The sequence below is a fragment of the Callithrix jacchus genome, chromosome 4 (genome assembly GCF_049354715.1).
Source record: "Callithrix jacchus isolate 240 chromosome 4, calJac240_pri, whole genome shotgun sequence".
NCBI classification, from domain to species: domain Eukaryota; kingdom Metazoa; phylum Chordata; class Mammalia; order Primates; family Cebidae; genus Callithrix; species Callithrix jacchus.
In genome coordinates this window covers 157,000,498-157,013,754 of record NC_133505.1, presented here as the reverse complement: position 1 = coordinate 157,013,754, position 13,257 = coordinate 157,000,498, and the positions used below count along the sequence as shown (strand labels likewise).

Genomic DNA, 13,257 nt, shown 5'->3' with positions numbered 1-13,257 from the left:
TGCAACCTCCACCTCCCAGATTCAAGCAATTCTCGTACCTCGGCCTCCCAAGTAGCTGGGATTACAGGCGCCTGCCACCATGCCTAGCTAATTTTTTATTTTTGGTAGAGACAGGGTTTTACCATGTTGGTCAGGCTGGTCTCAAACTCCTGATCTCAGGTGACCCACCCACCTCAGCCTCCCAAAGTGCCACCATGCCCAGCCAGGATTTGCATTTTTCTTAAGAAATGGCTGAATCCTGTAAATTGTTGAACTAAGATGAGGCATATTTGAAAATGTATCAAGTAAATCAAACAAAAATGATTTGCTCGGTCTATTGACCAAACATGCTAGAATACATGGAAGGTATCTGGGGAATGGTGCAACTGATGTTCACAGTTTCCAGGAAGCAAGTCTTCCTCTTCCTCCTGGCAGGTTAAACTTGGGCATGTTACTAAACCTCTTGGAGCCTCCCCCTTTTCTCATTTTAAAATGGAGTAACTACTTATATCACAGAGTATTCATGTGGGTCAAATGGGATTATCTGACAGTGCTTTATGATTCTGTCACTACACAAAATAAACAAATATTATAAAGAATAAATTCTGCTTTTCACTTCCTGCCAGAACTGCCCATAAAAAAAAAATCTTACATTTTTCTTGTTATCCCATCTTATTAGTCCTAAAACTAACTATAAAGTAACATTCCAGGAATAAACTTCCCAGTGGAAAGTAATTTGCTTAGTATAGATTTAGTTATGCTCTTATTCAGGCTAATTTGTACATTTCACCTTGTTAAATTTTGCTCCTTAAAGCTGCTGTGATTTTCCCTCCTAGATGCTCATTTCTCATCTCACCACGAACCCCCCTCAAGTTAAAATGAATACCACCGTTAGTTAATTATGAGGTGCCAACGTAAAGGACAAATAGTAAGAACAGAAAAGCACCCCCCAAAGCCAATATTATAGGTTATATGCCTAAAAATCTTAAGTCAAACATTGCTAGTTCTTAAAGGTTAACCCCATTAAATGCAAAGAAAAAGCAGCTATGGTGGCTGTATCTGTGCTGTCAGATTTCAAACTTAACTTGAAAGCCAACAGTTAAGAAGAGGTTTCCAAGGAGGAAAAGATGATTTTTTGAAAGGGTTCTTAGTCTAATCCTTTCATTCTAGTCCCTACCCAAGCCATTCACACAAGACATTATGCCCAGGGAAGGATGGATACACTCCCACTTCAGCTACAGGAAATTAGCTTCGCAAATTCGCTGGCCATTTGGTGAACTGGTCTAATCCTTGTCTCAGGTTTGCTTCAAAGGGGAAGACACTTCTATTTCTCTCGCTTTCAATATCATTCTGTCTTTGATACATCTCACTTTCACCAGTGTGGCCCTGGCTTTAGCATAGAATTGCTAAAGGTGAGAGCTGGAAAGCCCCAGACCTCCATTTTTTTCAGATGAAGAAAGAAAACCTGAAAACAAACTCCGATGGTGAAAATGACTTGCCAAGCTCATCTAGCCCGGCTAGGACGGAGCTCACAGGCAAGGGCCATGCCCACTACCTCACACTGGGAACGGCCAACAGGAATTAATCTCACAGATGCCAGCAAGGTTCCCACAGCCACAAAGCATACATCCTGCCCTGGCTTATTCATTCCTGAAGCCCAGCTCTTAAGAGATTACTTTCTCTTACTTAAGATCTGACTTCCTATTAAAATGAAAGGTAACTAAATTGTTTTTAGTCATTTGCATTATAATGTCAGTGAAGTTACCATATCCTTTCCTCAACACAGGCTTTAAGTAAAGAAATGTGTGGCCACCATGTACTAAATAACTGTGTTGAATGTACTAATACAACTGCGAACGGGACAGAGTCCCTGCCCCAAAGAGCTTTCAATCATATGGACTCCTCCATTCTTCTGCCATAATGGGAAGGTTTCCTTTACTTTTTCTACTTTTTCCCTTTCACAATTTAAAAGGGTGAAGCTTCTTATAACCCCTTTTCTTCCCTACGTAAATATCTGTTGAACAAACAAATGGATGAATGAATGAATGAATGAATGAATGAATGAATGAATGAATATTCCAGCCCTCTGCAGCTCCTTCCACAGTTTTCCCCGTGGGTTCTTTCAAAATGAAGAAGCTGTTTCTTAATCATTTTATTCCTCAACCATAAAGTGATGATTTAGAGACCCACCCACACTCTGGTCTTCTCTTTTTTCTAAGCTTTTACTCAGTGGAACAGATTTCCAAAATGCCAGTGCTGACTAAGAAAAACTTGGTGAGAATGTGTTGGCCCCAACTTTTAAGTAGAGGCAGGAATCCAGGCTTTCATTCTTGTTCTATGAAGACTTGTGTGAGCCTGTTGCTCCGAGTCTTCTCCACAGATGGAAAAGCACTCACTACTTCCTTCCACAAACCTTTCTACTCCCATAGAAATAAGCAATTCCTGTGCAAACAAAACATGCTGAAGACTTAAAATTACAGAGGATGGCAGTGACTTGTGATCCTTTTCTTCGAAGACTTTCATTACCCCATACATCTGTGCCTGATGCCGCGACAACTTCCTTTTAGTTCAGAGGTTCAAAGGACTCCATAGTTATAATTTATAGCCAGGAAAAAGAACCATAACTTCAAGTTGACAGTGAAAGAGCAGGTTTTCAATACAAGCAGAGCCAAATTATATTCATGTGTTTAATTTTGGGAACATATTTCTGAAGTGCACATCACAAAACCAGAAGATGCAGCCGCTGTCCCTCACTGACAGTCAAATGAATACCACAGACCGAGCAGCTCAAACAACGAGCATTTCTGTCTCAGTTCTAAAGGCTGGATGTCTGAGATCAGGGTGCCAGCCATCCTCCTCCTGGTATCTTTCATCTTCTTCACTGCATGGCAGTGAGAGAGAGCTCTGGTCCCTTCTTCCCCTTATAAGGGCACTAGTCCCATCACAGCCCTCCACCCTCATGACCACATCTAACACCAATGACCTCCCCAAAGTCCTCCCTCCAAATATCATCACTTTGGGGACTAGGGTTTCAACCTATGAACTGGGGGGACACAAACATTCAGTCCACAGCAGGAACACCCAAGTGCAGCCAAACGTGTGAGAGTCACCAGGGCTGCAAAGGTACAAGATTCTGCCTTCAGGAGGCTGCAGTGAGGGTGGGAGACATGATTACAGAAAGAGGGGCCTTGGAAAGGCCTCAGAGCCAGCCTGACAGCAGGAGATGGATCAGAGAAGCTTCCGGGGAGGCAATGCCAAGTGCCAGTTTGAAGAACAAGTACGAACTAGACAGGTAGGGAGTGGGGGCGGGGCAGTGGGTGGAGGTGATTCTGGCAGAGGGGTTCCTGCTGAGCTGCCTTAGGGACTCAGCTGACAGCTGAAGCAGCAGGGCCAGGGTGGCCAGAGACAAGTCCAGAGATGGGGGCAAGGAAACCCCTGAACCCTGGATGTGTGCTAAGGGGTTCCTGCTTTATCCTGAAGGCTGTGGGGAACCAGCTGCAGCACATGGAGGTGGCTCTGAAGCACTGTGGGGAGCTGGAGCAGGGACAGAGGAGGAGGCCCAGCCCAGGAACGGGAGACCCTGCCACCTGCCAGCCACATGGCCTCTGATGGGGGCCTGCAGCTCAAGGTCTCTGTACTTCAGTTTCTTCACCTACCTTGCAGAGGCACTGCGAGGATTAAATTAGCACCCATGAAAAATGGGGTTAGCAATCAGCACTTCATAAATGGAGCTACTGGGAGCAATGGGAGCATCATGGCTAAGTGACTTTGGAATCAGTGTGACCTTGGACAAGGACAAGTGACAACTTCTTGGATCTCAGCTGCTTGCTCCAAAAAAATGAAGAAATAAAAATAATACCATCTCCTTCATTCATAAAGTTGTTGGGAGGATTGATGGTATGAGGTAAGATGCATAAATCTCCCAGCTGTCACCTGAGAGCTATGTTAGTTCCAGAAGTAGCAGAAACAATAGCAGCAGTGGTGGGGGATGCAGTGGCAGAAGGAGTAGCCACTGTAATTTGAAAGAAACTGGACTGCAGTGACCATTGCTATAATATAGGTGGGAAGTTACAAGTAACTGGCTTAAGGCAGTGGGAGCAGTGGGGACTCAGATTCCAGAGCTGCAGGAGCAGCAGCACGACTTCGTGACTCCTGGGTGTGACAGCAAGGAGGAGGTGAGAGATAAGCATGCCACGTAATCTTGGGCTGGGACAACTGTGGACAGCAGCGCCTGTCGCCCACTGAGGGAAGTGAGGAAGAGGAGCAGGTTTGCTGAGGAAGATGAGAAACTCATTTTCAGACCAGTTGAATATGAGGTTTCCCTGAGGTACTAAGTGGCATTGTCCATTTCAAAGCTGTCTGAATACATCTGGCACTCAGAAAACAGATCAGCACTAAAAATATGCAGTTACACGTTGTCAGCATATGGACAGCAGGAAGAGTCCTGCTATCCAGAAAGAGCATGCAGGAGTGAAAAGAAAAGAAATAAAAAAACAGAAAAGAGAGCTAGGACCGGAAGACAAAGAAATTTCATCATTGACAAGCAGGCAAGAAAGAAAACCCAGAAAGGAGTTGAGGATGGGAAGGGCAGAGAGAGCCCAGGAGGAGATCAGGAGACTGGATGGCCCCCAAGGCCAGGGAACAGGAATTTAAAAGGAGAGGGTGAGGCGTGCTTAAGGCTGCCGAGGTTGGGTCAAACAAAGATGCAAACACGACCACGGAATTGAGAAACAGGAAGGTCCTCAGGGAAGCTGGTGGGAGCAGACACAGCTTGTGGTGGATAAAGGAGGAGTATGTCCTTCGGGGAGAAAGATCTTCTGGGAAAACAGCCAGTAAGGAAAAGAGAAAGACAGGGTGCCACGTGGGGTGGGGGAATACAGGGCGGAGGAGGGGAAGCTATTTGTGTAGTAGTGGAGGAAGGTGGTGGTTTAAACAGAAGAGAAAGGCTTCGACTTGTGTATATGCTGAAATGAATGGAACAGAGAGGTTGAAAACTCCACCAAGAGAGGAGTGTCATGAATGAAGTGCCTGGAGAGTGGCTGGTCTAGCTTGGTCTGAGGGCACCATCGTGGGCAGAGAACAGAAGAGTTGCCTTGGATAGACCGGGGAAGGCTTGAACTAGGAAACAAGAGCAAGAGTGTGCACTGCAAATCAAACCAGGCAGCCAAGGCAGGTGCCACATGGAAAACAAAATTCAGATTTTATTCTTTCTTCCTTCTAGAAATAGACTTCTTGCTGCAGAGCTGTGGGCTAAACAAGGGAGGCCAGGGGCTGCCAGGTTGTTTTAGGCTGGGAGGAAAAGGAAAAAGACAGCAAAAGCACACAGCAACTCACAGAGAGGAGATTGGCAGGCAGAACCAGTGCGGCAGGGGCATGTTACGAGTAAAGGGAAAGACAGTGGACAGGCTCAGGGAAGATCACATTTGCAAGAGAATTCTCTCAACCTAAACTTCAAAGTCAACTGGCTACCACTACCACCTTTCAGTTCCTGTGTGCAGCAAGTAAGTCAGTGAGGAAAGGTGTGTCTTCCAACAGCACTGACATAAAACTAAGGATGCAGGAATGTGATGTGATTATAGTAACAAAACACAGACTGACTTTTTCCTTAGCCATGTCTATGGTAAAGGAACACCACCAACTAATTCAGATACGAAAACATCAATGACTTTTAAACACTTGCTGAACATTAATCCTTTTTCATTCATTCAAGCAAATGCTTGAAGGTTGAAGAATTATGTCCTGCTAGGAATTTTTAAATGATAAAAATTATAACACAGTTTGTTGCCTTCATGTTGTTACAGTGTAACTTCTCTACACATCTGTGAAAATCCACTGAAACAGTCAGAATGAGGAAGGCTCCAGAAACAGGAGACAGTCCAGAGACTATTTGTCCATGTTCAAGTTCAAACACACACCAACACCCCAACCCTAAAGTAACCATATAACTCTTCCCCAAATTCTCGCACCAATGTGAATACCTTGTTTTCTTTCCCCTTTTCCTCCCTCTCCACATCATAGAGAATAACCAACAGTTAGTGGCAGCTTATGGCTCCAATCACAACATTGACGTGCTATTAGTACTATGTTTGGTGTCTCACCAGTCAGTCCTCCCGACAGCCTCACAAAGGCATCAGGATGATTTACTGAAACATATAGAGAAAGCAGACAGGCATGGTAGCTCACTCCTATAATCCCAGCACTCTGGAAGGCCGAGGCTGGCGGATTACTTAAGCCCAGGAGTTCGAGACCAACCTGGGCAACTGAGTGAGACCTTGTCTCTACCAAAAAAAAAATGAGGTGGGAAGATCGCTTGAGCCTGGGAGTTTGAGGATGCAATGAGCTGTGATTGCCCCACTGCACTCTAGCCTGGGCAACAGGAGTGAGACAAAATATATATATATATTTGAAATATTGAGACTGTCTCAAATATATATACATATATTTCAAATATATACACAAATATTGAGAGTTATATATTGAAATATATATATTTATATATATTTGAAATATATATATTTATATATATTTGAAATATATATTTATTTATTTATATATATTTGAAATATATATATATTTATATATTTGAAATATATCTTTATATATTTGAAATATATATATATTTATATATTTGAAATATATCTTTATATATTTGAAATATATATATTTATATTTATATATACATTTGTATATTTCTCCAGGTATATATGGAGAAAGTGAGGCTCAGAGGAGTGAAGGAAATTGCCTAATCACATACACCCACTGAATGACAGGGCCACATGTGAATTCAGATTCATCTCCTTCAAAGTATACATTGTGACCACTGCTTCCATGTCACATTTCCCTAACCACTGTTCCAAAGAGAATGTGTTAGTTTTTCTTCCTTTGACAATTTAGAATTCTTTTATCTACTTACTTTTTCTTTTCTTTTCTTTTTTTTTTTTAGGCAGGCTGGTGCCCAGGCTGGAGTACAGTGGAGTGATCTTAGCTCACTGCAGCCTCCACCTACCTGGGCTTCAGTGATCCTCCCACCTCAGCCTCCTGAGTAGCTGGGACCACCGGCACATGCCACCATCTCTGGCTAATTTTTGCGTTTTTTGTAGAGACAGAGTTTCATCATGTTCCTCAGGCTGGTCTCCAACTCCTGGCCTCAAGCCATCGGCCAGTGCTGAGATTACAGGCGTGAGCCACCTTGCCTGGCCTTATCTACTGACGTTTTGCCTATGTCATTTATCCCTTAGTAGTTTACAGGTTGAGTTTATAGAGATTTTTGGTTTGTATTGTTGTTTAAAAGCCCGTCCTCAAATACTTGAACAAATGGTGATTTACCAAATAATCCACAAGACAAATTCTAAGCAGCAGTTTCTACCTTCCAGCTCTGGCACTAACAAAGCAGCAAAGCCGGCTGATGTGATGCTGCACCTGGACATCACATGGAAAAGAAGGACCTGCGCGTAAAAGGAGGGGCCTCATTCAGGTACAAGAACTAACCTGCTGACAGTGGTGTCCCCCACATGCACTAACAGTCCACTTACAAGGTACAACAGCAGCATCTGGGAACAGGCGAACCATGAGGTTCACATAGGCGCCAGGCTTTGTCCTGCCTCAGGGGGCAGGACAGGGCATTGGTTAAGGTGTGCCTGACTCCCTGGCCACAGCCTTGCTCTGTCACATCCCAGCTGAGAGTCCCAGGGCAACTTCTTAACTTCTCTGTGCCTTAGATTCCACCTTCACAACATGGGGTTCTCAGAGGTTGTTGCCAGGATTACAAGAACCTTGCCTAGTGCATGCTAAGTACTCAGCCAGTGTCTGCTAACTCTATTACGTATGTTTAGGCTTCTCCCTTTCAGAAGCAGTATTTTTTAAATTGCAGGTCACAATCCATAAATGCATTATAAGACAAATTTAAAAAAATAAAATTATCATTTTTCAGAAAGTGAAGAATAAAACATTGTATTTAAACATTAATGACGTTACATTTCAGATTACTTTTATAATATTTTCCTTAGCAGACATAGTAAGATTAAGTGATGCCCTATGATTCTCTGTTTCCATGTATCCATATGTCAGACAGCAATCTATATATCCATATGTATCAGGCAGCAATCAACAGGGTATTTCTGTCTGTGTCACTACCAACATCTCTCAAAAGACAGTTTTATAAAATGAGGGTGGTAGGGAATGAGGGAAGACTAAAAGGTGTAATAAATCAGGAACCATTTTATAAAAAGCAGACACTGGAAGCAAAGAGAAAGACCTCCTAAGTTGACAGGACAACACAGCAAGTACCCAAGGTACACAAGTCTGTTTATGGCTAGGGTGCTACTGGCATTGCAATCATCTGAGCTTAGCAACATGTTTTTATTTCCAAAGCAAATCGAATTGCAAAACTGGAAGTACAGATGTTATCTTGATGCTGGGCAAACTTGGAAATATTCATATGACTTATCCAGTAAGTCATCTTGTAGTACTTGTTAAAGTAGATACTATGCCAGATTTCAAATGCTCTTAAAAACCGCCAGGGCTGGGAAGAGATATGAAAATGTCTTTAAACAGAGATACTTAAATGTGGATGTACATTTAGTCTAACAGTTACATTATAACAAAATTCCTAGCTGAAAATTTACCTGTATAAGCCTTCCCATGAGAAGACGAAATGGAAAAGAACTATAAGCTCATAACTAATCATTTCAGAATCCAGTAAAAGCACTTATCTATGTATTTGAAAGGCTGTTTGACATGGTATTTTACAATGCCTTTAGACTGGGTAAGAGGGGATCACATCCCTAGGCCCTACTCCTGCCATCACCTCTCTTCCTGAAGGCCTCCTGGCACCAAGTGGAAATACCTATCCAGAACTAGTGTCCCTCCACCTGGTTTTAGTCTGTAATCCAGGTCCCTGGAATTCCCTCCCCAAATCCCAAGTAGCTTCTAAGACATGAACAAGCTCCTCCCAGATCTGTTCTACCCAAAGGGGACATCACCACTGGTGTGTGCCAGAGGCATCTTGGTCAAGGAGTGGCAGGTGCATACCAAGACTGGGAGTGCAGGCGGACACAGTGTCCTTCACCAGGTGGGACTGTACCAAGGGTAGGAAGCAAAAGGGAAGAAACCTGGACCAGGGCAGATTCTCCCAAATGCATTTCAGCTCACAACTCTGGGAAGCTACATTTTTAATTCAAAATTCAAACCTAGCCTTCCAAGTCAGTATGAAGCTGTAGCTGTCAAGGTCAGGGGGTAGAAGAAACTTTATATAAATGTTATAAATTCATAAGTTTTAAACATTTAGACAGAAGCCCTGTAGACCTTCATTTGTTCTCTTGCACGGTACAAGCAGGCCTGGTGGTTACACAGGGGACTCAGATTTCAGGCTGGGTTCATCCCCAACCCCAACCCACCCACCAGCTACATGAGCTTAAAGAAGCCTCTTAATCCTCTCTGAGTCTTCATTTCTTCATTTACATTTAAACAAGGATAAAGAGAACATCTTCTTTACCGGGTTGTGAAGACTAAATGAATGAGCCCAGAGTACCTAGAACAGCACCTAGTCACCTAACAGGTGGGTAATAAATTCCCCTGTGACATTATTCTCATACAAAACTGATTAGTCACTGCACACTTCCTGATAAAACCACAAACAGAAAGTGGTTCTGTGTATTTCTTCTTTCCTCTTCCTATTTCCTTTTAAATATATTGCTGTATGCCACTCCAAAAGATTTTCTATTCTGAAAAGGTCAAGTCATCTGACTGCTGACCTGCCTGGGTCAAGTTCTTCTGAAATTAAAGATGTGTTCATATTCTATACCAACTCAGCAGATAACTCAAGCCTTTGGCAGGTTTGAAGTTTGAAGGCTGGGAAATTGGACCTGTCGGTTCCATGTGCTAAACATTTGAAAGAATTACCACTTTTAAGTGTAAAAAAGGACATTTCCTAATCTTCATATGCATGAGGCTCAGAGCTGTAAGCCAGAGTAGGTCCTTCTTGATTCATAAACCAGAGGCTGAAATACTTGAAGCTATCAACAAAGAAAGGTTACTCAACAAGAGAACTCAATGCTAAAAATAGAGCCCTATCAGCAGAGAAATAGATGCAAAGAGACAAGCCTTTATTTGGCTACTTATTTGCCCACATTTCTTTATTATTAAATGGAGGTACACCACCAGCATAGTGATTATAATTTGCCAACAACCTTCTCATGATTTATATTCCTTCAGCCTATATGACTGAACAAACAACTTGAAGAGAAATGTTTGCCACATGTAATGGCATGCAGGCAGCATAGAGCATCTTGTATTATTTCACCATAAAAACCTCTCTTTCCAATGTCTAGCTGTTTGCTGTGGGTTGAAGATTTAAAAGCCAAGAAGGAAAGTACAATACAAGGAGAAGATTCAAGGTCATGCTTACCCTTTAAAATATCTACCTAACCTACGTGTTCAACATAGGGAACAACCAAACCTCCATATTTTCTAATTATTCTTAAGAATTTTTAATATATATTATTTATCAGCCTACTCAGTGCATAGAGCTCTTTCCAGTTTCCCAAGCTACGTCTTATTAGTCTCCCACAAAAAGAACCATGCTGGAGTGCTGTTAATTTCAACAATACTTTTTCTATTAACTCACATCTTTTCCAAACACCAAATGGGGGGGAAAACAGTATAAAATAAATGAGAATTCACTGGATTCTATAGAGGCAAGATTAAGCACATCCATTCATCCAACAGTAATCCCATCTACATCAAATATGTTGTTTCTTTACAGAGTTTTGCCAACTTCCTATACAAATCCCATGAGCACTTCTTATGTTTGCCAATTTTTATTTATGCAATTAAATTGGCTTTTTGTAAGAGCTGGGCTGGAGAAACAACACATTTTTACAAGCCTATTAGTCATACAGTCAAGCTTCATTATATCATAATCATTCATCAGTAGTCAGTAATGGGCATGCCATTTCCTTGTGCAATGAGGATGTTAAAGAAAATGTGTCTTCACAACCGGCCATGAAATGTGTCAAATACAGAATACCCAACATTAATGGTAAAGGCCGTGAGTTCATCTGGTTACCATCATTGCTGAAGAGCACAACAGTTGAATGGACACAAACCTAGCCTTAGCTTAGAAGCCACATCCTTAATTATTAACCCTTTCATGCTTCCACTCTTTCCAAACTCGGCTCCCTTAAGAGGAGGACATTCATTTAGAATTAATTACTGTTATTCAAGATGCTCATGAGAGATCATTTTGACTTCAGTCGTTTTTCTAGTATATATTTGCCACAGTTTATTCTACAGATTTATCCCTACATCAAGTGTATACACATCCCTGAGACTTGTGTATGTCCAGGGACTTGTCCTAGTCCCTGGACTGTGGGAAGTCATGATGTCGTGGAGGAGAGAGCTGGGAGCCTGAAGCTGGCAGATCCCGGGATCCTGCAGGCTCCCTGCAGGGCTCCCGCCCTTCCACAGAGGCACCCATCGAGGTTGCCCAGATGCTCATTCTGCGCCCATCAATGGGAGTAACTGAGCTTAGAGAGGAAAAACAACGGCCTCAACAAAGCACAACGTGTTCAGCTCTGATAGTGCAAGGATGAATTATGGAGACACCGTCGGGGCTGGCTGGAAAGGGGAAAGCGTTCCATCTCAGGATTTTCACGGTAAATTTCAGGAACCAAGGGGGCTCTGAGATATCCACCAGAACCTCTCCTCTCCACGAGGCAGCTTCAGGGAGATCCCTTCCCTGCTCGCTCTCCACAAAAATCGGGGCTTCCCGGATCCCAGCAGTGAGCGCTGTTCTCTTAGGCTGCTGTTTCCCCAACCGCTGCTGAGGCGCAGCTGGAGTGAGCCCCTCTGAGCCCCGCTTCGCGCAGCTGCAGCTGGAGCCCAGAGGAGCCCGGAGCTCGGAGAAAAGCAACGCGCTCCACAGGACCCAACCCTCCCCATGGCCACCAAGAGGGCCCGCAGCTCCTCGGGCACCGGCAGCTGAACCCAGGTAGGAGCGTCCCAACAGCAGAGCCCGACGCCAGAGGGCACCGGGGGAGGGGAGGGGAGAGAAGGCGCCGCGCCTCGCTCCTGGCACTTGGTTCTTCCCTGGAGTCAGGGCCACAGGCGCCCCGGAGCTGGAGCCCGGGAGAATTCCTGAGCTGGCACAGAAAGGCAAGAGAGATCCCCGGCCCTCCCCGCCCCGCGCCCAGGTACCTCGCAGCCGTAGAGCTGACCCAGCTGCTCCACGATCCACTCCTCCAGCACCAGCCTCTTCCGAAGCTCTTTACGGTCATATTTCACTGTCACTTTTCCCTGCTGGTGGCGCCGCTGCTGCTGCTGCTGCTGAACCTGCCCGGTAGCGGCTGTCGTCGCCACGGGCGCCGAGTCCTCCCGGGAGGATCCCGAGCCGCTGCTGGAGCCGGGGCTGCCACCCGCGCCGCCCCGGGGGCTCTGGAAGAAAACCCGCGCGCCGCCTCCGCCGGCCCCGCCGGCCGCCTCGCTGCTGCCCGTCGCCACCGACATGTCCCCGCGCGCCGGAGCCCGAGTGCGGCCCGGAGGAGGGGCGGGCGGAGCGCGCCCGGCGCCGCTACCACCTCCCGCCCGGCAGCCGCATGCGAAGAGCTCCCCAGCACCTGCTCCGCGCCTCCCAGGCTGTTCTGGGAGGGCGGGAGGAGCCGCGGCGGGAGGGAGGAGGGCGGGGAGGAGGACGGGGCGGGCACCGCAGCCTTAAAGACGCCGCGGAGGACCCTCTCGGTCCAGCCCCCGGAGGCGGGATCTGGCGCCGGTGGCGGAGGGCTCGGGGCGTGGGAGTCGCGGCGGGGCGGGGAATGTGTGCGCCTAGACACTGGCGGTCGCCGGTGTGCAGACTCCGGAGGGACCGGCGTGGGGCGGGGTGCCAGGGAGATGCTCCTCTGCGCGGGTGTCCGTGGCCTCTAGTCTCGGAGACCTACTCACGCGTCTCCCACAGCCCCCTAGCGCAGGAAACGCGCAGCCTCTCGGGGCCTCCACCTGGCGCAGCCCCAGGCAGGACCCGCCGCGAAGGGGACGCGGGAAAGGACCGCGCAGCAGGCTCCCCGCCGCGGTTTTCCTCGCCCCACCGTCTCCTCGGGTGGCTGGGTAGTGTCCCCTCCCCTCCCAGCCCCGCCCCGCGGCTCCAAACACACATTCCTATTCATGCCACGATGGATGCCACTTCCTCCCTGGATTGTGAGAAACATCGACGAGGCGATGTTTGTGCAATAAGCGAGTCACGGCGCTTGAGAAATTACTTCCAGACCAGTGTTTCTTTCCTTACTA

At 45.8% G+C, this 13,257-nt stretch overlaps 1 protein-coding gene across 1 annotated transcript in view; it reads right to left on the bottom strand.

Annotated features, from left to right (window-relative positions):
- The window catches only part of PPP1R14C (protein phosphatase 1 regulatory inhibitor subunit 14C), a 104,401-nt gene extending 91,825 nt beyond the window's left edge, over positions 1 to 12,576 (bottom strand). The window contains exon 1 of the mRNA XM_002747136.6: positions 12,175 to 12,576. Coding sequence (XP_002747182.4) covers positions 12,175 to 12,483 — 309 coding nt within the window. The 5' untranslated portion in view covers positions 12,484 to 12,576. The remainder of the gene's footprint in view (positions 1 to 12,174) is intronic.
- Between the last annotated feature and the right edge of the window lie 681 nt (positions 12,577 to 13,257).